General features: G+C 44.6%; 1 protein-coding gene across 2 annotated transcripts in view; it reads left to right on the top strand.

Annotated features, from left to right (window-relative positions):
* The first annotated feature begins 449 nt into the window (after positions 1-449).
* The window catches only part of LOC126175961 (UDP-glucosyltransferase 2-like), a 59,175-nt gene continuing 32,497 nt past the window's right edge, over positions 450-27,127 (top strand). The window contains exons 1-2 of one of the 2 annotated variants that reach the window (XM_049923048.1): positions 450-589; positions 21,663-21,845. In XM_049923048.1, the coding sequence (XP_049779005.1) occupies positions 21,669-21,845 (177 nt within the window). In that variant the 5' untranslated portion in view covers positions 450-589; positions 21,663-21,668. The remainder of the gene's footprint in view (positions 590-21,662; positions 21,846-27,127) is intronic. The other variant, XM_049923047.1, reaches the window with a different exon arrangement.

Raw genomic sequence — 27,127 nt, 5'->3', positions numbered from 1 at the left:
CTCCCTAATACATTCGTATTCACTAATAGGAGCTGCCATGTTGCTGCACAACGGCACGTCACATCATGTCACCGCTTTTTTATTGTTCGAGACAGGCTTGTTGAAGGATACGGTCATGTAGAATATCAATAAGATTACGACACACGCTATATCTTCCTGCATAAAGAAAGACAAACACCATATGGGTGAGTTTTTACGCTAATTAGGATTACCGGTTGCGACTCTTGCCAAAGGTCAAATCTAACTGCATCTGAAGATGACCTCTGGCTGGAGTCGCGACTGCTATTCCGGATAAAACGTGATTCAGACGGTGTTTATAGTTAGAGTGATTACGCTGGCCTCAGACGTTATGTTCTCGGTTATGAAACATCTTAACGTCCCATTATTTTGGCACCGTTGTGCTTTGTGATAACTGCGAGCCCGCAGCAAGGACACAAGTCTCCGTCTAGCTAAATAGCTTGGCGAAGCAGTGGTAGCCGGCAGTGACCGGGCCGCCGGCAGCTCCAACAGCACACAGCAGGGCCGCACCTCCACGTGCTCCCATCTCGCACGTAGTCGACGTCCACGAGAAGCATCGTTAGCAGCTGAGGTTAGTGAACAGCTTATCATACGAATGGTTTAAAAGAACAAGTAACAAGCGAAGGCTGAAGGCCCTTTTAAAAGTGTCTGCCACACGGTCAGCATGTTCAAAATATGCTTCAAATGGCTCTGAGCACTACGAGACTTAACTTCTGAGGTCATCAGTCCCCTAGAACTTAGAACTACTTAAACCTAAGCAACCTAAAGCCGTCGGCACACGGACCGTGCTGTCGAACGTTAACGTTGAGCGTGCCAAGTTCCACGTGCTCCTGAACGCTCAGGAACGGTGCGACTTGTGCATACGGTACGTGGGCCCCAACGTGGTATACGCTATCACGACGCACTCCAGCGGCAGTTGTGGGATGTTTCCAGTTCGTAAATCACACTGTTTACTTAACGGGCGCACGTAAAATTCCCACGTTAGCACTATTAAAACGCACATTTACTGCATCGTCCACGAAAAGGAAAGTACCATGTCCAATAAATAAGGACACAGGCGTATAAAAGTTCCATTACAAACAGTGCAGTACTAATTTGGTTCTTGGTTATTTCATCATCCCCACATTTCAGTAAAACCCCAAGATCAGTCTTACATGAGCACTGTTCCTATCCAGTAGCAGAATCTTTGCAACATGTGAATTACGAAGCGTAAAAGAAAAAGGAGCAAAATATCTTTATACAAGTAGCACAAGCTGCTCTGTAGATTAAGCCAATCGAACAAAGTCACCCCTCAAAAATTGGTTTACATAACATCAAATATTATAATATATACTTACATTAAACTAATAATAAAGTATCAGAACCCAATAAAAACGCGAATATTAAGAAAAAAATACCTATTACGATACACGAACAGCATACCACGGATCTACAATTATTTTATGATAACCGTTGCTGAAAACCTTAATCGTAGATATGTTACTAACTGAAATTTAATTATAGGAAGTTGTACAAAGAACAATGCGTTTTGGGTGGATCTTCAGTGTGTCGCTACCTTCAAATAGCCTGCTCTCATAACACGCAAGTTGCAATACTTCTTTTGCCATGAATATGTTGTTTGTCATTATTTTATTGGAACGAATCACACAGTTAACAACGGTTTTTCCAGTGATTCTCAATTTGCTGGTGCCCAGAAACGGCATATATACATATAGGCTTGAAATGAATGCCAATATGGCGCCTCACACCTCTGTACTGAAGGGAGATGGCGTGCGTGTGATGTCGGTGGCGTTGTGCCATCTCATTGGTCAACGCTCAGAATATCTGACATGTCAGATATTGCTCTGCACGTTCGGAAAGACTCCCAAACGTGCTATTCCACGCTATGACGTCAGAAACTCGGCACGCTCAACGCTCAACGTTCGGATGCTCGGTCCGTGTGCCGACGGTTTAAGGACATCACACACATCCATGCCCGAGGCAGGATTCGAACCTGCGACCGTAGCGGTCGCGCAGTTCCAGACTGTAGTGCCTAGAACCGCTCGGCCACCCCGGCCGGCGGTCAGCGTGGTATTTCAGATGGTCACACTCTGGTTCGCACCATCTCTCTTCTATACTTTAGTTAATTTCCGTCACCCTTTCTCCACAGTACTCGTACAGTATATTTAACACTAATCACCCGTGATCGTTTTGTATTTGTTTAGTGTATTTATACTGTTTATGTAAACAGTCTTTATATACAGTGCGTAATCACTCCGCACTTGTTTGTCATTCTTCATGTATACGGAAAGCTTCAGACGGTCCCTCAGTACTCGATAAACAGTCACCATATCTACATCTATACTCTGCAAGCCTCATTACGGTGTGTCATGAAGGAAACTTCTCCCCCTCACCACCTATTTACTGTTACATTTGAGAATGATGCGCTCTAACACACACACACACACACACACACACACACACACACACACAAAGAGTGTGATTCAATTGTACCTAGTGATATCGTTTTGTGCAACCCATAGCGTTATGCACTGAAAAGCCGAAGGAACTGGTACACCTGCCTAATACCGTGTAGGACCCCCGCAAGTACGCAGAAGTATCGCAACAAGACGTGGCATGGTCTCGCCTAATGTCTGAAGTGGTGCTGGAGGGAACTGACACCATGGATCCCGCAGGGCTGTCCATAAATCCGTAACAGTACGAGATGGTGGAGATCTCTTCTGAACAGCACGGTGCAAGGCATCCCAGATATGCTCAATAATGATCATGTCTGGGGAATTTGGTGGCCAGCGGAAGTGTTTAAACTCAGAAGAGTGTTTCTGGAGCCACTCTGTAGCAATTCTGGACGTATGGAGTGTCGCATTGTCCTGCTGGAATTGCCCAAGTCCGTCGGAATGCACAATGGACATGAATGGATGCAGGTGATCAGGCAGGATGCTTACGTACGGATCACCTGTCGTATCGTATCAGGTGCCGCATATCACTCTAATTGCACTCACCCCACACCAGTACTGAGCCTCCACCAGCTTTAACAGTCCTCTGCTGACATGGAGGGTCCATAGATTCATGAGGTTGTCTCCATACGCGTACACGTCCATCCGCTCTATAAAATTTGGAACGAGACTCGTCCGACCAGGCAACATGTATTCAGTCATCAACAGTCCAGTGTCGGTGTTGACGGGCCCAGGCGAGGCGTAAAACTTGGTGTCGAGCAGTTATCAAGGCTACACGAAGGGCCTTCGGCTCCGAAAGCCCCTGTCGATGATGCGTCGCTGAATGGTTCACACGACGACACTTGTTGATGGCCCAGCGTTGAAATAATGCAGCAATTTGTGGAAGGGGTGCCATTCTGTCACACTGAACGATTGTCTTCATGGTCCCGTTCTTGCAGGATCTGTTTCCGGCCGCATCAATGTCAAGATCTGATGTTTTACCGGATTCCTGATATGACGGTACACTCGTGAAAGTCGGGCGCTGATAACCACGCAGTTGAGCGCCCCACAAACCAAACATCATCATCACTCGTGAAATTATCGTATGGGAAAATCCTCAGTTCATTGTTACCTTGGGAATGCTGTGTCACATAGCTCATGCGCCGACTATAACGGCACGTTCAAACTAACGTAAATCTTTATAGCCTGCCGTTGTAGCAGCAGTAACTGATGTAACAAGTGCGGCGGACGCTTGTTATCTTATATAGGCATTGCCGACCGCAGTTCTGTTTTCTGCCTGTTTACATATCACTGTATTTGAGTACGCTTGTCTACACCAGTTTCTTTCGCGCTTCAGTGTATTAACAAAACTCTCCTGAGTGTATGCCTCGAAAACAAAAAGCTGAAATCTTTATCGCATGATGATGATTATCAGTATGTAGTTGTATGTCCTCTCCGCACGCGGATGACTTCTTGCACTCTGTGACGTGCCCTGCATGAAGTTTATCTTGGAGTATGGGCCCTGAGAAATGTCAAGTGGATAAGGACGCTGCTCAATGGCCTTCTTCAACAAGTCCCATGCATGCTCAGTTGCATTCATGTCTGGGGACTGCACTGGTCAATGCATTCGGTTGATGTCACGTTTTGAAGAAACCGAGACACTGCTACAAGCACGGCGCGATCTTGTAGTGTCATCGAATAGGATGAAGCTGTCACCGGCTTGACGTATGTAAGGCCTTACAATCGTTTGTAGGAATTATCTGGGACCAGTCAAACTACCGTAGATGGGAATTTGTGGGGTCCGCCATCCCATCATTATTGCCGCCCGGAACATTACACTTCTACCTGAAAACGGTAGGACTTGCTCTAGTGGCAAACCAATCCTGGTCTCGTCAGCAAACCCGACATTACTCCACTCTGCAATAGTCCAATGCTGATGTCCAATAGCCCAGGTCCTTCGGTTGCATCAGCTCTGTTGGTTCAATGCAAAACTTCTCATTGGTCTTTTAGAATGAGGATCACACTTGTCAGTAGGCTGTTTATGTTTTCTTTATGTAAGTAGGCTGTTTAGGTTCTTATATTGGTAACGCCGCCGCCACGTAGCGCTCTCTGTATGAAAATCACTGGCTGTGCTGTGTGCAGTCTGTGGCTAGCTTGCATTGTTGTTTGGCATTGTAGAGGGGCAGCTGGATGTTAACAGCGCGTAGCGTTGCGCAGTTAGAGGTGAGCCGCCAGCAGTGGTGGATGCGAGGAGAGAGATGGCGGAATTTTGAAATTACATATATTATGACTTGTGATGATATTAAGGTAAATACATTGTTTGTTCTCTATTAATATCTTTCATTTGCTAACTATCTCTATCAGTAGTTAGTGCCTTCCGTAGTTTGAATCTTTTATTTAGCTGGCAGTAGTGGCGCTCGCTGTATTGCAGTAGTTCGAGTAACGAAGATTTTTGTGAGGTAAGTGATTTCTGAAAGGTATAGTTTAATGTTACTCAGGGCCATTCTTTTGCAGGGATCTTTGATAGTCAGATTGCGTTGCGCTAAAAATATTGTGGGTCAGTTTAAGCACAGTTTTGTATAAATTGTTCAAAGGGGACGTTTCTACACTTCTACCTGAAAACGGTAGGACTTGCTCTAGTGGCAAACCAATCCTGGTCTCGTCAGCAAACCCGACATTACTCCACTCTGCAATAGTCCAATGCTGATGTCCAATAGCCCAGGTCCTTCGGTTGCATCAGCTCCGTTGGTTCAATGCAAAACTTCTCATTGGTCTTTTAGAATGAGGATCACACTAATGCAATCTTCTACGCGCTCTGTGGTCTGAGATACGAATCTCTGTTGCCCGGGAGAAGTCATTTCAAATATTTCTCGCAGCTGATATTGTGTACCTGCATGCCAACAACTGAAGGAAACGATACTGCATTGGTGTCGTCATACGAGGACGACCACTGCGAGGTCTGTCGTCCATGTTCCCCGTCTCTCTGTACCTTTTAGACACACCACTGAGTGACATGTAACTGATCGGCAATATCTTGCTGTGTATGACCTGCTGGAAGTAAAGCCACTATCCTATCAAAGCGTTGTATGCCTCTTCGTGGCACGTCAATGCAGTGCTGAACAAAAACTGAATGAAATTGTTGACACTGGACTGCTCATTGTGTGCCGCTGCGGCAGCGGTATGTTTACATGACTGGGAAATAGCCACAAAGCATGCGAGCAGGAAACGCCGCCCAGTATATGGGCTCTAACTGGATAATACATCAAGTGCCTAGGTCAGTGAGACCACTAGTATCGTAGACGGCATTTTTAGATAGTATTCCAGACTTTTATTGAGCAGTGTATATTAACAGGGACAGTAGGACATGAAGAACAACCAGTACTGCAGCAGTGACTGAGCACTGCCCTGCCCGGTGCTGTCTGCTTCCACCATGCGACAGCGCTGCTCAGACGCTGGTGCAGTACAGTGTGTTAACTGTAAGATGGCAGAGTTGTGAGGGGAGTGCGGGGAGAGGAGGAAGCAAGCATTGACTGGCGAGGGGACAGGAGCCGTTGGGGGGGGGGGAGGGGGGGGGGACAAGGCACGCCTACAAGTTGCAGTGCTGGCACTACAAATTGCGCGTCATGCTTACACGAAAGCAGACGAAAGGCTTGGAACTAAAACTCGCTTTAAATGTTGTTCGTAAACGAAACTGAAATAATCATGTGCATTAAGATATATATATATATATATATATATATATATATATATATATATATATACAGGGTGTTTCAAAAATGACCGGTGTATTTGAAACGCCAATAAAAACTAAACGAGCAGCGATAGAAATACACCGTTTGTTGCAATATGCTTGGGACAACAGTACATTTTCAGGCGGACAAACTTTCGAAATTACAGTAGTTACAATTTTCAACAACAGATGGCGCTGCAAGTGATGTGAAAGATATAGAAGACAACGCAGTCTGTGGGTGCGCCATTCTGTACGTCGTCTTTCTGCTGTAAGCGTGTGCTGTTCACAACGTGCAAGTGTGCTGTAGACAACATGGTTTATTCCTTAGAACAGAGGATTTTTCTGGTGTTGGAATTCCACCGCCTAGAACACAGTGTTGTTGCAACAAGACGAAGTTTTCAACGGAGGTTTAATGTAACCAAAGGACCGAAAAGCGATACAATAAAGGATCTGTTCGAAAAATTTCAACGGACTGGGAACGTGCTGGAAAGGTAGGGTGACCGCGTACGGCAACCACAGAGGGCAACGCGCAGCTAGTGCAGCAGGTGATCCAACAGCGGCCTCGGGTTTCCATTCGCCGTGTTGCAGCTGCAGTCCAAATGACGCCAACGTCCACGTATCGTCTCATGCGCCAGAGTTTACACCTCTATCCATACAAAATTCAAACGCGGCAACCCCTCAGCGCCGCTACCATTGCTGCACGAGAGACATTCGCTAACGATATAGTGCACAGGATTGATGATGGTGATATGCATGTGGGCAGCATTTGGTTTACTGACGAAGCTTATTTTTACCTGGACGGCTTCGTCAATAAACAGAACTGGCGCATATGGGGAACCGAAAAGCCCCATGGTGCAGTCCCATCGTCCCTGCATCCTCAAAAAGTACTGGTCTGGGCCGCCATTTCTTCCAAAGGAATCATTGGCCCATTTTTCAGATCCGAAACGATTACTGCATCACGCTATCTGGACATTCTTCGTGAATTTGTGGCGGTACAAACTGCCTTAGACGACACTGCGAACACCTCGTGGTTTATGCAAGATGGTGCCCGGCCACATCGCACGGCCGACGTCTTTAATTTCCTGAATGAATATTTCGATGATCGTGTGATTGCTTTGGGGTATCCGAAACATACAGGAGGCGGCGTGGATTGGCCTCCCTATTCGCCAGACATGAACCCCTGTAACTTCTTTCTGTGGGGACACTTGAAAGACCAGGTGTACCGCCAGAATCCAGAAACAATTGAACAGCTGAAGCAGTACATCTCATCTGCATGTGAAGCCATTCCGCCAGTCACGTTGTCAAAGGTTTCGGGTAATTTCATTCAGAGACTACGCCATATTATTGCTACGCATGGTGGATATGTGGAAAATATCGTACTATAGAGTTTCCCAGACCGCAGCGCCATCTGTTGTTGAAAATTGTAACTACTGTAATTTCGAAAGTTTGTCTGCCTGAAAATGTACTGTTGTCCCAAGCATATTGCAACAAACGGTGTATTTCTATCGCTGCTCGTTTAGTTTTTATTGCCGTTTCGAATATACCGATTTTTGAAACACCCTATATATATATATATATATATATATATATATATATATATATATATATATATATATATATATGTCTACTATGCACTCACAAACCATTCATCCGATTGCAATGAAACTTTGGTGAGTTGTTCTCCGTACGCCCAAGAAGGTTCCTAGCCGAAAAAAAAGAAATAAGACACATTCTTGAGGATATATGACGTCATAAACAATGAGATGCCACCGCGGGAAAATACCCAGACTTATGCATCCACTATTTGAGAATGAGAGCACTCAGCGACTAGCAACAAACGTTACATACAATTTCAAACCTCTACGAAAATTTTTCTCGCTGACACCCCCCACAAAATAATGAAAGGAAAAATGGTTATCGCTTACTACATTTTATCAGTACATACCGTAAATCTGCCGCAGTAGGCATGACGTTTTAATGTATTATTTCGTTACTATTAACTCTAATCGCAACGTATTTCGCATACAGTATCCACATATATCAGTAAATGCGCCAGCAAATTTATGTCTCTTTACGACATATAATTCAGGAGATATGACGTGGTAAACATCGAGATGCGTGAAAAGTGCCCTGCAGCATTCAGTCACACGCAATATAATTTTGCGAGCATCGCTATGTAACATTGGTTTCCTTCTAACCGTAGGCCTACCGGGAGGGGTTGTTGGCGACTCCCGAGATGGACCAGCAACTGCCTCTTCACTCATTTTGATAATGTTTAGCACAACTGCACAATAAGAACACGCAGAACAGTACAGCGCAAAACAATAACGAAGCAGACGACAATGGCTACCTTGTACAACACAGTAAGCTACGTAATGTTGGCAGCAGTCGAAACTGCGTGCCTACCGAAGCCTTCCGACGTTTACCGACTTCTACCGATTCAGGACTAGGGAGAGGTCTGCCATCTAAAAGTTTACACTCTGTATTGGTTGTTCTTCATGTTCTACTGTCCCTGTTAATAAATTTCGATGAAACGAACGTCGCAGTAGACTAATTTCGGACCTCTCTATCGAATAGACACAGTAAGTTGCGTTTTAAACACCATTTTGTTCGCAATGGTAAATAAACTAACGTCTTCCGTCAACAGTGGTCGTCGCATCAGACGTTGTAACGTCGCGAGTCAATGCGCAATAGTGTATTAATGCAGTACGGGATCAGCTTTGGAGCCGGTGGCGGTGACGGCCGCTTGTATCTCGGCGTGATTCACTCGCACCTGTCGCTAGCACGGCCGTGGGAGGTGCTACTTGCGTCAGTTCCAGCGACAGAATATTCAAATCCCTAAGAATCTAAATAAACGATACTAAACGTTATTTAATTTCGATAAAACATATGTAAGTAGGCTGTTTAGGTTCTTATATTGGTAACGCCGCCGCCACGTAGCGCTCTCTGTATGAAAATCACTGGCTGTGCTGTGTGCAGTCTGTGGCTAGTTTGTATTGTTGTCTGCCTTGGTAGTGTTTGGCAGCGGCAGCTGGATGTGAACAGCGCGTAGCGTTGCGCAGTTGGAGGTGACCCGCCAGCAGTGGTGGATGTGAGGAGAGAGATGGCGGAGTTTTGAAATTTGTTATACTGGATATTATGAACTGCTATATATATTATGACTATTAAGGTAAATACATTGTTCTCTATTAAAATCTTTCATTTGCTAACTATCCCTATCAGTAGTTAGTGCCTTCCGTAGTTTGAATCTTTTATTTAGCTGGCAGTAGTGGCACTCGCTGTATTGCAGTAGTTCGAGTAACGAAGATTTTTGTGAGGTAAGTGATTTGTGAAAGGTATAGGTTAATGTTAGTCAGGGCCATTCTTTTGTAGGGATTTTTGAAAGTCAGATTGCGTTGCGCTAAGAAATATTGTGTGTCAGTTTAAGCACAGTCATGTATAATTGTTGAATGGGGACGTTTCAACATAATGTGTAGCCTTTTGTTATAAAAAGAATCTGGTTGCAAAATCTCAGCTTTCTGGCTGGGGTATTTTCAAAATTAGAGAAAATTACGTAAAATACCAAAAACCGACACTTAGGGAATTAAATTCAGTTAGGAACTATAATAGTTTATCTTCTGGTATTATTTGAAAATATAAACAGAACTCTCAGTGTGCAGAATTAATTAGTTGACATTTTCATATTAAAACTTTAATTTCCATTTTTGTAATATAACATTCAGACAATTTTATTATTTGTGTCTTATGTCGTTGTGGGAGTAAATGAGAGTGAGTGAGAGTGCGTATGGGGGCCATACGTTAATTTCAAGACTAATTTTATGTAATGCAATACGCAATCGTAGCGTGGGGAAGATGTTTGTACCCACATTGCTGGTGACGTATGTCCAAGGGTACTTGTTTTTGTAAGAAGGTAGCCAGAATACTTAATTGTAGAGTAATGTTTTCCTAAAGTTATCTTAAGATTAATTTTCGTTTAGTTTCAGTTAATAAAGATTATAGTAATAATTTGCTTGTCGAGGTGACGCCAATGAATCTGATGTAGCGATTGGCTCAGAACAGTTTAGGCGCGAATATGATATTGAAAGATTGATCTGATTGGCTGTTCATTTGATCAGCCACAGTGAAGTCTCTCCTGCACTCTATCAAGTAGTGTATGCGCTGTGAGGAACGGCATTCAGAAAGTCGTGGACTAGCTTTTAAGACGCGAAGGTCGTGTTAAATGTGTCCGTCCGTAAAATGTGTAAGTTGAAGAAATATTCGGTCCTTCGCGTTAAGATGGATTTGTAATGGTAGCTTTTGTTGCTAGGAACATTTTGTAAGAGTTTGAGAGTCGCGGAATATTTTGTTCGCGAGATATACGCGTGTGACTTGTTGCACTTAGAAAATTCCGCGTGGCGATGTTCTGTGATCTACTACAGAATATATCTGGCGAGCAATCTTCGTGAAAGAAATCCACTGAATGACTTATATAAGAAATCAACGTCATGTGTAGAAAGTGACTGTATATTCGCATGATTATTCTCGGAATGGACTTAGGAGAATTCTGGCTGCTTTACGTGTGACATAAAGTGGGAACTATATAATAGCAGTTTTGCATACTAAATATGGGCTGAGGACACATGTTTAAGCAAAGAAAATAACACTTACTTTCACCAGATTTCCGAACTTTCAATGAAGGTCAGGACTCCGTTTCCCACCCGAAAATTTATTACAAATATTTACAGGAACAATCATAACGAGATTTACGCGGCCTCAGTAATTGCAGATATTAGGTTCTATTTTCATCAACGGTGCTTTTTCATCACCTTGTAAGGATCTACGTTGCAGAGTGAAGGGACACTGAGCAGACGCCGGTCTGAGGTAGGTGAATATCAGTTTGCAGCTTGCTTTAGTGACAGTGAAACTCAGAGACAGTTCCGTCGCAAGGTGATCAGCAGTTTTTGTTTTGCGTGACTCCAGCTATACATTGCAAAAATGAAACTGCAGTTTTTGTTTTGGATACATTGCAAAAACGGAATTTCAAATATCTGCCTAAACATAGGAGAAAATGTGCCAAACGATTCTTGCGAGGGAGAACTAATATAACTGGTCTGGCTAGCAAGATCTGCAGATCTCCCACCAATTGGACACGTATGAGACACGAAGAAGCAGGAACTCATACTTGGCCTTCAGGGCCTCAAAGAACCATTGCCGAAATGCACCAAAAGTCGCGCGGTATGTGGAACAATCTATCGCAGAGCGCCATTCGTCACCTTTATGATCGTTCGCAAGCGAGAACACACGCCTGCCTGGCTGCCACAAGAGGTTACACCGTGTGCTGATGCGACAGTTTGGGCACCCTTCACTGCGACGTGTGTCTCAGTTTGTCAGAACTATGTACTCCTACAACAATGAACTACTTATCACGTCACTTGTTAATAAAATGACCTCGTCCTTGAGAGTCTTGCATTTTTGCCGACGGTTGGAAAAATGCAACATTTTACTGTAGGATTCGTCAAGGAACTATCCCAGTATTTGCGTGAAATGACTTAGGAAAACTATGAGAAACCTAAATCAGGTCGGACCCCGTCTTCCCGAATATGAAGTCGGTTTCTTCACAAATGTACTGCCTCATTCGGTTGTTGCTTATTGTACAACGTTCTTTGATTTACATACAACTCCTAACATAAAACACAATTTTGCACTTGATTGCTGCACACACTGAGGACAGCCGGCCGGAGTGGCCGTGCGGTTCTAGGCACTACAGTCTGGAACCGCGAAACCGCTACAGTCGCAGGTCCGAATCCTGCCTCGGGTATGGATGTGTGTGATGTCCTTAGGTTAGTTAGGTTTAAGTAGTTCTAGATTCTAGGGGACTGATGACCTCAGAAGTTGAGTCCCATAGTGCTCAGAGCCATTTGAATCATTTTGAACACTGAGGACACCCGTTGGTAACTCCTGAGCCATGAAGACGCTGCTATGCTCCTTGCAAAAACTCCAGTCTGTTTGGGGAACTGACTCCAGGCCCATCAACATCCAGTTATGCCCCGTGTCCTCCCCTCAGTCCGCCTGAATAAATGAGCCAGTATCCCCCCTTGATGAGTAAGATATTGAACACAGTAGAATTTTCTGTTGTTGTTGTGGTCTTGAGTCCAGAGACTGGTTTGATGCAGCTCTCCATGTTACTCTATCCTGTGCAAGCTTCTTCATCTCCCAGTACCTCCTGCAACCTACATCTTTCTGAATCTGTTTGGTGTATTCATCTCTTGGTCTCCCTCTACGATTTTTACCCTCCAAGCTGCTCTCCAATACTAAACTGGTGATCCGTTGATGCCTCAGAATATGCCCTACCATTCGATCCCTACTTCTAGTCAAGTTGCGCCACAAATTTCTCTTCTCTTAAATTCTATTCAATACCTCCTAATTAGTTATGTGATGAACCCATCTAATCTTCAGCATTCTTATGTAGCACCACATTTCGAAAGTGTCTATTCTCTTCTTGTCTAAACTATTTATCGTCGATGTTTCACTTCCATACATGGCTACACTCCATACAAATACTTTCAGAAACGACTTCCTGACACTTAAATCTACATTCGATGTTAACAAATTTCTCTTCTTCAGAAATGCTTTCCTTGCCATTGTCAGTTTACGTTTTATATCCTCTCTACTCCGACCATTATCAGTTATTTTGCTCCCCAAATAGGAAAACTCCTTTACTACTTTAAGTGTCTCATTTCCTAATCTAATTCCCTCAGCATCACCCGATTTAATTCGACTACATTCCATTATCCTCGTTTTGCTTTTGTTGATGTTCATCTTATATCCTCCTTTCAAGACACTATCCATTCCGTTCCACTGCTCTTCCAAGTCCTTTGCTGTCTCTGACAGAATTACAATGTCATCGGCGAACCTCAAAGTTTTTATTTCTACTCCGAATTCTTCTTTTGTTTCCTTCACTGCTTGCTCAATATACAGATTGAATAACATCGGGGAGAGGCTACAACCCTGTCTCACTCCCTTCCCAACCACTGCTTCCCTTTCATGCCCCTCGACTCTTATAACTGCCATTTGGTTTCTATACAAATTGTAAATAGCCTTTCGCTCCCTTTATTTTACCCCTGCCACCTTCAGAATTTGAAAGACAGTATTCCAGTCACCATTGTCAAAAGCTTTCTCTAAGTCTACAAATGCTAGAAATGTAGGTTTCTCTTTCCTTAATCTAGCTTCTAAGATAAGTTGTAGGGTCAGTATTGCCTCACGTATTCCAATATTTCTACGGAATCCAAACTGATCTTCCCCTAGGTCGGCTTCTACTAGTTTTTCCATTCGTCTGTAAGGAATTATCGTTAGTATTTTGCAGCTGTGACTTATTAAACTGATAGTTCGGTAATTTTCACATCTGTCAACACTTGCTTTCTTTGGGATTGGAATTATGATATTCTTCTTGAAGTCTGAGGGTATTTCGACTGTCTCATACATTTTGCTCACTAGATGGTAGAGTTTTGTCAGGACTGGCTCTCCCAAGGCCGTCAGTAGTTTAAAGAGACATACTGAAAACTAAAAGGATATTTTGTCAGGAAAATACATGTTTAATTGTCTACCCAGAAGAATTCTGCTAAAATGACGAATGTGACTTCTAAGCGCCTTTTAGCCTCTTACCAACTTTCAGATAGGATCGCTAAATGCAAGAAACCACACACGATTGTACAAACTCCCGTTTTACCAGCAGCGATTGATATACACTGCAACTCCAAAGAAACTGATACAGACATGCATATTCAAATACATAGATATGTGAACAGGCAGAATACGGTCGTTAACGCCTAAATAAGGCAACAAGTGTCTAGTGTAGTTGTTAAATCGGTTACTGCTGCTACAATGGCAGGTTATCAAGATTTAAGTGAGTTGGAACGTATGCTATAGTCGGCGCACGAGCGGTGATACACAGCATCTGCGAGGTAGCAATGAAGTGGGGATTTTCCCCCACAACCATTTCACGAGTGTACAGTGAATATGAGGAATCCGGTAAAACATCAAATGTCCGACATCGCTGCGGCCGGAAAAAGGTCTTGCAAGAAGGGGACCAAAGACGACTGAACAGAATCGTTCAACGTGACAGAAGTGCAAACCTTCCGCAAATTGCTGCAAATTTCAATGCTGGGCCATCAACAAGTGTCAGCCTGCGAACCATTCTACGAAACATAATTGATATTGGTTTTCTGAGCCGAAGGCCCACTCGCAAACCCTTGATGACTTTACGCCTCGCCAGGGCCCCTCAACACCGACATTGGACCATTGATGACGGCAAATATGTTGCCTGATCGGACGAGTCTCGTTTCAGATTGTATCGAGCGGATGGACGTGTGCGGGTATGGAGACAACCTCATGAATCTATGGACCCAGCGTGTCAGCAGGAGACTGTTAAAGCTGATGCAGGCGCTGTAATTGTGAGGGCCGCGTGCAGTTAGAGTTATATGGGACGCCTGATACGTCTAGATACGACTCTGACAGGTGACACGTAAGTAAGCATCCTGTCAGATCACTTGCATCCATTCACGTCCATTGTACTTTGCGACGGACTTGAGCATTTGCAACAGGACAATGCGACACTCCACACTTCCAGAAGTGCTACAGAGTGGATCCAGTAACACTCTTCTGCGTTTAAACTCTTTGTCTGGCCACCAAACTCCCCAGACATGAACATTATTGAGCATATCTGGGATGCCTTGCAACGTGCCGTTCAGAAGAGATCTCCACCCCGTCGTACTCTTACAGATTTACGGACAGCCCTGCAGCATTCAAGGCGTGAGTTCCCTCCAGCACTACTTCAGTCATTAGTCGAGTCCATGCCACGTCGCGTTGCGGAACTTCTGCGTCCTCTCGGAGGCTGTACGCGATATTAGGCAGGTGTAAGTTTCTTTTGTGTTTTAGTGTAGTAGTAGCAATTTTGGTGTCTCATTTACTCAACAGTTGAAAAGTATTCCTACCTATAATGACACAGTGCGTAGAGGAATTACAGACATATCTGACTACTTACTCGAGCAGTTAATCGATGACCTGTATAACAATTGTTTCGCACTTCAAGTGGATGAAGCGACTGATATTCATTAAGATGCTCATTTGATTGCTTACGTTCGTTTCATAGATGAGTTTAACATTCGAGAGGAATTGCTCTTCTGTTACCCGATACAGCGAACATTTACAACTTAAAGCCTTTTTGACATACTAAATACTTTTTTTAAATTGAAATGTTATATCATGGAATAGGTGCATACATAGATGCTCCCCCAATGTCGGGAATTCATGGTGAACTGTAAGCGTAAGTCAAGGAGAAAACTCACTCTCTGGCAGACTGCTTCAGCAATGGAAATTTTCGATTGAAAATGACTTACTTCCCTGACATTTTTGAGAGGTAGTCAGGCAAAGTGTACTGTTTTAAATTGAAAAAGAGAAGGAGTTCATAAAGAAATTAGAGCTGTGGGAAAAGTGAATGGAAAGTTGGTACTAGATATGTTCTCTTCTCTAGTGTCACTGTTAGAGGACGCAGATAATCCGGTAGTTCCAGGGGAGACAAAAACCTGCAGTCGTCATCATTTGCCACATTGTTCATTTCGAAAGGTATATCAGTAACGATTTTGATACATTTAATTAAACTAGAAATCCATTCAAAAATACCCCTGGACCATCGTGTCTAAATACAAAAGAGCAGGAACAACTTATTGATACTTCACTGAGGAGCAAATCTTTGTTGGAGTTTTGGATACGTATTAGCAAGCAATTCCCAATGTGGAACCAAAATGTAATGATGATTCTGATTCCTTTTGCGACAGCATACTTGTACGAGACTGGCTTTTCAGCTTTGGCAGCTATGACGTCGAACTACTGTCCGAAGCTAAATGAAAGGAAAGAACTTGGAGGGTCTGTTTCTGTTATTACACTACGCCATGAGACATTTTATTCTCAAAAGCAAGCTCATCCATCACAATGAATTTCGTAATTTAAAATTTTAATGCTCTTGTAATCCTCGTTTGCTGAACTATAAGTGTGGTTTATTTCATACTTTTAGAATAAATGAAAACGTGATAAACAGTTTTTCGGGATTTTAGTTATTATAATTCATGTAGTTTTGGTTTTCGCTGCGTAAAATTCTTCTGAATTGAATTTGATAAAACAAAGAATAAGGCGAAAACATTATAAAGAACTGATTTATTTTCTTAATAAAACAGTCGGAGAGGGGGGGGGGGGGCGGTGGGCTGATACTATTTTTTCCCCTTGAGGGGGACAGGGAGGCAGAGAAAAGAGGTTTTTGAATCGTCGTTCTACACACTACTCAAATATTACTCCAACAACTAGTATACGTCACTGTAGTGGTTACAAGTAAGCTGGAGGTCTTAACGTGAAGGTGACTTAACTGAGATCATACATTATACGTTATCTATGACAAAATTTCACCTTTTAGTTGTTCTGAATCGATGTGGAATTCCTCTTAAAGTATCACGGATGTCCCAGACATTTCAAAAATTCTCGTCCGCGTCGCTTTTGCCAGAATTTTGACACCAGAAAATGTGTGGGACAATCTGAAAGTGATTTTAACGCCCAGTAACATACAAGTTTATTTGCACAGAACTTCTCTGTTGTGGAATTTAATGCATCTTTCATCACAAAGTAGAGATAGAATACAATTCAGTGACGTCGTTTAGCGATTCCCCGGACTACAGATAAACCAAGTCCGGCGAGTAAACCGGAAAGACAGAAATGACAATGGCGAGTCGAATACACCAGCGACAGCTGCGTCGCTGCATGACAGAGCTTCCTAGGCAGCGGGGGCTCAACAGCTCCGCCTAGCGGCCGGGCTCCACTTCCGTATACTCTGGTGGGCTTTCAAAGTCAATGGGGCGGGATACCAGAGTTTTCCTCAATATAACTCTGTCCCCAGTCCAAAGTCGTAGTCTTTCTACAGTTTCCTCATTATTCACTTCTTGCTTCAAAAATATGTAATCTTGCTGCATAGGTACTGTTTCTACTGTACGTGTAGTACTGTGATGATAACATTTGGATGTGTGAGCGATCATTTACAACAGCTGCAGCCCGCTCTCTTTTTTGGAGCTGCAGGATGACTACTAGGGCCTGCCAGCTTACTACTTTGCGCAGGTAGCAGCTCTCCACACAGGAATCTCAACACCACCCACAGCCCCTACAGTGCAACAGAATTGTGATACATGGTTAAGATCGCTGACACTGCAGAGCATGCAGCACCATGTGGATGTAGGACTGCGTGGAGTTCTTATGTTTGCTCTTTAATATTATCTTTTATGTACTTGCAGCAATTATATCTAATTAAAGGAATATGAATCTGGAACAGCGAACTATAAACTTATGGCAAATTTTAAGAAGAGAAAAAAAAAAAAAGAAACCCACAGGAAAGAGTAGTTATAGATATTTCTACACCAAAGCCACCCAGGGGGAGACGACTTGATACTGAACTTCAAGTTTGACATCCCAGTGTGGTGCTACACGTGTTAGTGTTACTGTTGTGACTTGGCAAGACAGCCAAGCCACTATGATTGGTAGCCGAAAGGCACGTGTCCAAGCTCACGCAGGCTGGCGTGAGGTCTGGAACAGTTAAGGGAATTTATAGTAGCAAATAAAGTACGTAGATGATGGAATACTTAACTTTAATTCATAATTGGTGAACATCGGTCTGACGGTACATGCATCACAAGATAAATAGCAAATGATAATGGCGCCTTTCTAGGTCGTAGCAAATGACGTAGCTGAAGGCTATGCTAACTATCGTCTCGCCAATGAGAGTGTAATTTGTCAGTGAACCATCTCTAGCAAAGTCGGCTGTACAACTGGGCCGAGTGCTAGGAAGTCTCTCTAGACCTGCCGTGTGGCGGCGCTCGGTCTGCAATCACTGACAGTGGCGACACGCGGGTCCGATGTATACTAGCGGACCGCGGCCGATTTAAAGGCTACCACCTAGCAAGTGTGGTGTCTGGCGGTGACTCCACCGTTGCATGCATGAATATCGCTCCTCGGGAAAACTCGATTTCTTTAGTCCATGCAGATCTCGTCTAATATACACTGAAGAGGCAAGAAAACTGGTCCACCTGCCTAATATCGTGTAGGACACCCGCGAGAAGTGCTGCAAAACGACGTGGCATCGTCTCGACTAATGTCCGAAGTGGTGCTGGAGGCAACTGACACCATGAATCCTGCAAGGCTGTCCACAAATCCGTAAGAGTACGAGGGGTGGAGATCTTTTCTGAACAGCACGTTGCAAGGCATCCCAGATATGCTCAATAATGTTCATGTCTTGGGAGTTTCGTGACGAGCGGAAGAATTTGAACTCAGAAAAGTGTTCCTGGAGCCACTCTGTAGCAATTCTGGAAGTGTGGGGTGTCGCATTATCCTGCTGGAATTGCTCAAATTTCGAAATGCACAATGGACAAGAAGGGATGCAGCTGATCAGATAGGATGCTTACGTACGTGTCACCTGTCAGAGTCGTATCTAGACGTATCAGGGGTCCCATATCAGTCCAACTGCACACGCCTCATGCCATTACAGAGCCTCAACCAGCTTGAACGTCCCCTGCTGACATGCAGCGTCCACGGATTCATGAGGTTGTCTCCATACTCGTACACGTCCATCCATTCAATAGAATTTGAAACGAGACTCGTCCCACCAGGCAACATGTTTCCAGTCAAAAAAATGGTTCAAATGGCTCTGAGCACTATGGGACTTAACATCTATGGTCAGCAGTCCCCTATAACTTAGAACTGCTTAAACCTAACTAACCTAAGGACATCACACAACACCCAGTCATCACGAGGCGTTTCCAGTCATCAACAGTCCAATGTCGCTGTTGACAAGCCCAAGGCGAGGTGCAAAGCTTTCTGTCGTCCAGTCATCAAGGGTACACGAGTGGGTCTTCGGCTCCGAAAGCCCAAATCGATGAAGTTTCCTTGAATGGGTGAAGGTTTTTTCGGGTCTCCAGCCGGGTGGTAGCGTTGATATCTCGCGACATTTCGGGAAGTGTCATACTACCCATCTTCTGGCAAAGTCACTTCATCAATAGTTTACGCAGGGAAAGCCTACAGTCGCATTTCCTTGAATGGTTCGCACTTGTTGATGACCCTGCACTGAAATCCGCAGTAATTTGCGGAAGGGTTGCTCTTCTATCACGATGAACGATTCTCTTCAATCGTCGTTGGTTCCATTCTTGCAGGATCTTTTTCCTGTCAAGATCTGATGTTTTACTGGATTTCTGATTTCAGGGTACACTTCATTCTCGGAGACGCTGTGCCCCATCGCTCGTGCGCCGACTATAACACCACGTTCAAACTCATTTAAATGTTGATAAGCTACCATTGTAGCGGCAGTAACCGATCTAACAATTGCGCCAGACACTTGTCGTCTTATACGAGGCGTTGCCGACCGCAGCGTCCTATTCAGTCTGTTTACATATCTCTGTATTTGAATACGCTTATTTATACTAGGTTCTTTGGCGCTTCAGTGTATATTGGTGTTGTTTGTTAGCGTCCTGTGTGTTAATGTTTGTTATGTTACAAAACAACAGCTTGTACTAGGTTAGTAAGTAAAACATTTTGTGTGTCTTTGTAACATTATTGCACCTTGATCTAACCTAACTAATTATAGATCCTATGTGACTGTAGGAAAAATAAGAAGCCTCAGTTAACTTATTACTACTCTTCTAAAGACATACTTGTGTAATGAAACTAGTTTGTTTGAGTAGCGTACTTGTTAATCTTGTATATATTGAATAACATCCATGATGTGTCACTGTCGGCTATTAAAAGCATTTAAGATACTGCTGTGTGTTTCTATGTTACTGTACATGACATGTAAATTACATTCATATTATTATATCTACAATGAGGTGCATATTTATATTACTACTTTACAAGGCCCAGGTTTAAAGTGGATTCTAGAACAATATGTGTCCTTGGACTACTCTAATTACTTTAGTATGTATTAAATATTTGCATTATGATACTAAAATTGTGATCTTCGACAAATGTTCAAGTTACATGCTGTGTTTGTTTTATGTGGTGTGTGTTTTTTGCGTCTGTGTTGTGCCAGCGTTGTCACTATCGCTGGTTCCATCGTCAGCACTGGAGCTGCTCCAGTTGTCTATGTCGTCTTTTCGTTGTCTTCGGGGCCTTCTATATTTACGAGTCTCTTCTTATATGTCATGTTCTGTCTTTCAGACGATGTTAGTGATTGTTTTGAGTTGCGTCCATGTGTGTGGCTTCCTCAGCGCATCGTTTAGTGTATTTTTTGTTACGTGTTCAAAATTGTTACTTAAGTTCCTGTAACTATTGCATTTCAAAAGAAAATGTTCTGGGGAAACCGATTTTCCTGCACCTACACAGACTGCTTTCTGAAAGTGGCACACACTGCAAGTACATGGGACAAGGGCTGTGTACAGCCACAAAATGAACCATGCGTCGGCCAGGATTGAAATGGCACATGAGAAACCACTCCTGGATATAGGAGGAACATTAATAGACCGCACAGGCCTTCGACCCACTCCTTTTGCCAAGTACCCACACACCAATATTTTAGTTGGCGTATATCTACGTGGTGCAACAGTGTCTCAGGTCTATCCATCTTCAACCAATATGTGACAGTCCGATGTCTGATAGTTATTTGATATGGGACATTGCAAGCAATACATACAGCGAATTGACTGATGTGGTACCGAAGGACCCAGATAGTCTAAGTAGCGCGCTCCTATGCTCCACCTAACAATGATCGTGTTCATGTTGAGAGCATGCCTATGTGTTCATGTACCATCTGCAAAGTTGAAAACCGACTCAAAAAGTGCACAGTGGTACATTCTTATGGATGTAAGCGGTGGCAGGTACCGTGTCGAATTTAATCTCGCTAGTTTTTGAAGAATAGTTTCGGCATTGTTCGTGGTTAGTCATACGTGTTCTTTGAAGCTATTTCGGTTGTCAATATGCATCCCTAGATATCCAGTTATAACTTCGTGTTTTATGTTTGTGTTGTTGATTCTAATTCTTTCTTTTCTTTGTAGGGATCCTTTGGGCATTTTGTATGCTGTTTTTTGTGCTGCTATTGATCATTTGTTTTGGTTGCACCATTGTTGAATATGTGTATGTTGCATAGCACTGGCCTTGCCAACATTGCTCTTTTGTTGGCTGATATCACAGCTAACAGGTCACCAGCATACACAATGATCCCATCTGAACGTTCATCTCTCGTGCTTAACTTCAAAAGAGGTTCAGTTGTGATATACTAGAAGATGGGTCTGCAGATAGAGCCTTGTGGACATCCTTTCATAATCCTTTTGAAAACCTTGTGGTTGTCCTCTTGCTCCTCTGCCACTAAGTTCCTACATTGGTCTCACAAACTATTGCCCTGGGATCACTATTTACAACATCTGCAAACACAGTTATGATGACGTCTGTATGTGTCACCAGCGCAGTAAAGCTGTTGATGTTGACAGGTCGCCATGAATGCCTACGTCCTGCTGACTGTCTTGTTTATGCTGGGGGCCTCGGAGGCGGCCAGGATCCTGTCCGTCGTGCCGTTCCCAGCCGTCAGCCACCAGGGACCCCTCAGGACGATGAGCCTCGAGCTGGCGAGGAGGGGCCACCAGGTCACCTTCATCACCACCAACCCCTCCAAGGTACCGCACCTCATCTACAGTCTCTTCATAGTTACGGAGGGGGGGGGGGGGAGGGGCGCAAACTATGGCGAATGCAACAGCACGTATCACATAAAATAACGGAAAAAGTTAAAGTTATAAATACAAAAGTACTAAGGATGAAAAAGAAGTGAATGGAGAGGAGACGAATCTCATTATTAAGAAACTACATGGACCGTAAAAAATCGCGGTACCAAGAAATAATTATTGTAGAGTAATGGAATTTTGGAAATACATTTGTCTAGATGCCATATTTAAGTGATTAACATTACAGGATCACAAGTTAAGTTCTATCGCTTGAGCCTTGTCCCGCAGTTACGCAGGGTCAGCCATCGGTAATCGGATTTGGCACGTTAATGTTTAAGGGGTGGCCGGATGGCCTTCCTACCACCACCTCGTACCCCTCCAGGATGGAATTAGTGTACCCCAACTGTCTACGTCGAGTGTAATCCATGGAATAGTGGGAATGTGTTCAGATGTCTGCGAGCCATGTAACTGAGGCGGAACATGGGGACCAGCCCGGTATTCACCTAGTGAGATGTGGAAAACCGCCTAAAAACCATATCCAGGGTGGCTGGAACATCGGTCCTCGTCGGTAATCCACCGGGTGGATTCGATCTGGGTCCGGCGCGCCTACTCGAGTCCAGGAAGCAGCGCGTTAGCACTCTTGGCTACCATGGCAGGTTGGGATCACAAGTTAATGTGAGTGGAAATGTGAACTGCTGGTACTTTAATAAGCGTTGTAACCTCCAGAATGTTGAATGCAAGCATGTAAACGTTCTCACATAGTGTTCTACATGTACTGTGTGCTGGAGTTCGATGCCTGTAGCACCTGGCCAGTCAACATAGGGACAGTTAATGCTGTTTGTGGATGACGCTGGAGTTGTCATCCGGCGATATCCCATATCTGGTCGATTGGAGATGGATCTGGTGGTTGAGGAGGCCACGGCAACATGCCGACACTCCGTAGAACGGTATGAGGGCGAGCGTTATCCTGTTGGGAATCACCCACTGGAATGCTGTTCGTTAATGGCAGCATAACAAGTCGAATCACCACACTCTCATACAGATTTGCAGTCACGGTAGGAGGGATAACCACGTGGGTGTTTCTGCTGTCATACGAAATTGCATCCCAGACCATAACTCCAGGTGTAGGTTCAGTATGTCTAGCAAGCAGATAGGTTGGTTGCAAGCCTTCGCCGGCATCCTTCTAATCAACATACGGCCATCAATGGCGCCGAGGCAGAACCAGTTCTCAACACAGAACACAACAAACCTCCACAATCCTTCTAATGAGCTCTCACTCCGACACCCCTGAAGTAGCAAATGGCGGTGTTTTGCGGCCAGTGGAATGCACTTTATAGGCGTCTGGCTCGGATCTGTCCTGGAAGTAACTTGTTTGCAACAATTCGTTGCGTCGCTGTGGTGCCAACAGCTGCTCGAATTGCTGCTGCATGTTCAGTACGACGCACCACAGCCATACTCCGAAACGGCAGTGGAACGTAGCCGTCCGGAGCCCAGTCTTCTTGCGACCGTACATTGTCGTAACGAGCGCTGCTGGCAATCATGTACAGCGGCTCCATTCCTGCCAAGTCTTTATGCAGTGTCGCAGAAGGAGCATCCAACTTCTCGCTGCCCTATTACAAGACCGCCTTCAAACTGAGGTGATGATAATGGCGTCTTCGTTGTCTTAAAGACATTCTTGATTATCATCGGCGCGCCACGTCGAATCTCAGAGGTAACTAAGGCTCACGACCGTTACAGCGTGTATTTAAAGCAAACCTGAGCTGCATCGTCATAGTGGCGCTATTAGCACCACTCTTATGCGACTGGTACGAAATCTGAACAGACATCATCTTTCAGATGGAGAAACACGCCTACCAACTTTCTCTTATGTACAAAATTGTTAAGGCTTACGTGGCCACTTATTGACAAACTGCTTATTGGCTTCTGTGTGTGTGTGTGTGTGTGTGTGTGTGTGAAATCTTATGGGACTTAACTGCTAAGATCATCAGTCCCTAAGCTTACACGCTACTTAACCTAAATTATCCTAAGGACAAGCACACACACCCATGCCCGAGGGAGGACTCGAACCTCCGCCGTGACCAGAAGCACAGTTCATGACTGCAGCGCCCAGACCGCTCGGCTAATCCCGCGCGGCTATTGGCTTCTGTATCGGGTTCTTCAGCAGACGTTCATCTAATGATTTTACTGACGTTTCACCAGCACGAGTGGCTGGCATTCTCAAAGCTTCACCCTCCATTGCGGTAGTGAACTGGAGGCGAGCTCGCGGCCACAGACTATATGTACCTGGCGCGCCAACGTCTGAGGACTTCTCCTCGGTGATGCCGGTGTGGTTCTCCTCTTGCTACCTGCGACGGTCGTTCGCTGCAGTAGGGGGAGCCAGGATCCGTTTAGCTTAAGGCTTTCCTCTTTCTTGTTGAAACTGTTCGTGTGTTTTTGTATTTCTACAGCTTCTCTGAACAAGCGCGTGTGCTAGTGCTTCTCTACAGCCAGAATTTCCGTGTGTGCGAATTTTACTACGTGGTCGGTCTCACTCAGTGCGTGCTCTGCCACGGCCGATTTCTCCACCTGCCCCAACCTGCAAAGTCGCTTATGTTCTTTGATCCTGGTGCTGATTGATCGTCCAGTCATTCCGACATAAACTTTTCCGCATGTGCAAGGTATACAGTATATTTCCGACATTGCATGTGGCTCCCTTTTCTCCTTTGCCGATCTAAGACACTCTTTCATCTTCCTTGTCGGTTTGAAAATCGTCTTTACGCCGTGTTTGCGCAATATACGGCCGATTCTGTCCGTCTCTCTGGGAATGTATGTCAGAAAGGCCGTACCCGACATTTCTTTTTCTGATTCCTTACTTCGCTGGGTGTTTGGCTCTATTACACTTCTAATATAACTTGTGGAGTACCCATTGCTCCTCAGAATACTTTCCAGGTGCTGCATTTCGCGTCTGAGGTGCTGCGGCTCACATATTCGTCCTGCTCGCGTCACGAGTGTATTAATCATGCCTCTTTTCTGGCTCGGGTGGTTGTTCGATAGTTTGTGCAGGTATCGGTCCGTGTGTGTCGCTTTTCTCTTATGTCGCACAACTCCTTTTTGGTGCTGCCTTTTTTCCCGTCAGTGTATTTGTTGCTGCATTTTTTTCGACCTTGGATAGTGCTGCTAGGCTGCGACAAAAGTTTCGTCAGAATGTATCAAGCAGTGAACGAGAACACTAAACACGTGTTCTGGAGCTCCGCCAGAAGACAAAACTATGAGTCTAACACACGCACACTTGCAATTGTTTTATCATTTCATGTGCACTATTGTCTATCTTTTTTGTTATAGTGCCACAACTGTGTAGTTACATGTGCTTTCCTTGTCAGTCCCACTTGGCTAAGGTGGGGCTGCATTTAATACAACTACACTACTGGCCATTAAAATTACTACACCGAGAAGAAATGCAGATCATAAACGGGTATTCATTGGACAAATATATTATACTACAACTGTCATGTGATTACATTTTCACGCAATTTGGGTGCATGGATCCTGAGAAATCAGTACCCAGAACAACCGCCCGCATCTCGTGGTCGTGCGGTAGCGTTCTCGCTTCCCACGCCCGGGTTCCCGGGTTCGATTCCCGGCGGGGTCAGGGATTTTCTCTGCCTCGTGATGGCTGGGTGTTGCGTGATGTCCTTAGGTTAGTTAGGTTAAAGTAGTTCTAAGTTCTAGGGGACTGATGACCATAGATGTTAAGTCCCATAGTGCTCCGAGCCATTTGAACCATTTTTTTTGAACAACCACCTCTGGCCGTAATAACGGCCTTGATATATCTGGGCATTGAGTCAAACAGAGCTTGGATGGCGTGTACAGGTACAGCTGCCCATGTAGCTTCAACACGATACCACAGTTCATCAAGAGTAGTGAATGGCGTATTGTGACGAGCCAGTTGCTCTGCCACCATTGAGCAGACGTTTTCAATTGGTGAGAGATCTGGAGAATGTGCTGGCAAGGGCAGCAGTCGAACATTTTCTGTATCCAAAAGGCCCGTACAGGACCTGGAGCAAGCAGTCGTGCATTATCCTGCTGAAATGTAGGGTTTCGCAGGGATCGAATAAAGGGTAGAGCCACGGGTCGTAACGCATGTGAAATGTAACGTCCACTGTTCAAAGAGCCGTCAGTGCGAACAAGAGATGACCGAGACGTGAAACCAATGGCACCCCAAACCATCAAACCGGGTGATACGCTAGTATGGCGATGACGAATACACGCTTCCAAAGTGCGTTCACCGTGATGTCGCCAAACACGGATTAGACCATCATGATGCTGTAAACAGAACCTGGACTCATCCGAAAAAATGATGTTTTGCCATTCGTGCACCCAGGTTCGTCGTTGAGTACACCATCGCAGGCGCTCCTGTCTGTGATACAGCGTCAAGGATAACCGCAGCCATGGTCTCCGAGCTGACAGTCCATGCTGCTGCAAACGTCGTCCAACTGTTCGTGCAGATGGTTGTTGTCTTGCAAACGTCCCCATCTGTTGACTCAGGGATCGAGACGTGGCTGCACGATCCGTTACAGCCATGCGGATAAGATGCCTTTCATCTCGACTGCTAGTGATACCAGGCCGTTGGGATCCAGCACGGCGTTCCGTATTACCCTCCTGAACCCACCTATTCCATATTCTGCCAACAGTCATTGGATCTCGACCAACGCGAGCAACAATGTAGCGATACGATAAACCGCAATCGTGATAGGCTACAATCCGACCTCTATCAAAGTCGGAAACGTGATGGTACGCGTTTCTCCTCCTTACACGAGGCATCACAACAACGTTTCACCAGGCAAAGTCGGTCAACTGCTGTTTGTGTATGAGAAATCGGTTGGAAACTTTCCTCATGTAAGCACGTCGTAGGTGTCGCCACCGGCGCCAATCTTGTGTGAATGCTTTGAAAAGCTAATAATTTGCATAGCACAGGATCTTCTTCCTGTAGGTTAAATTTCGCGTCTGTAGCACGTCATCTTCGTGGTGTAGCAATTTTAATGGCCAGTAGTGTATAATGGTTGGACAAACAAATGGAAACGCCGGGAGAAATGCATGCTCGAAAGAAATGCAGACGCCTGCCAAGCCTGCGAGTTGCACTGCTGCATTTGACCACCAACGGTCATCAGCACACTGGAAGTGGTAGTCGTGGCTGGAATAGTGCCCTGCGTAGTTGTCAGTGCTTTATTTCGGACGTAAGCGAATTCGAACGTGAGCAA

The sequence above is a fragment of the Schistocerca cancellata genome, chromosome 3 (assembly GCF_023864275.1).
Source record: "Schistocerca cancellata isolate TAMUIC-IGC-003103 chromosome 3, iqSchCanc2.1, whole genome shotgun sequence".
Lineage (NCBI taxonomy): Eukaryota > Metazoa > Arthropoda > Insecta > Orthoptera > Acrididae > Schistocerca > Schistocerca cancellata.
This window is presented reverse-complemented; position numbering and strand designations above follow the sequence as displayed.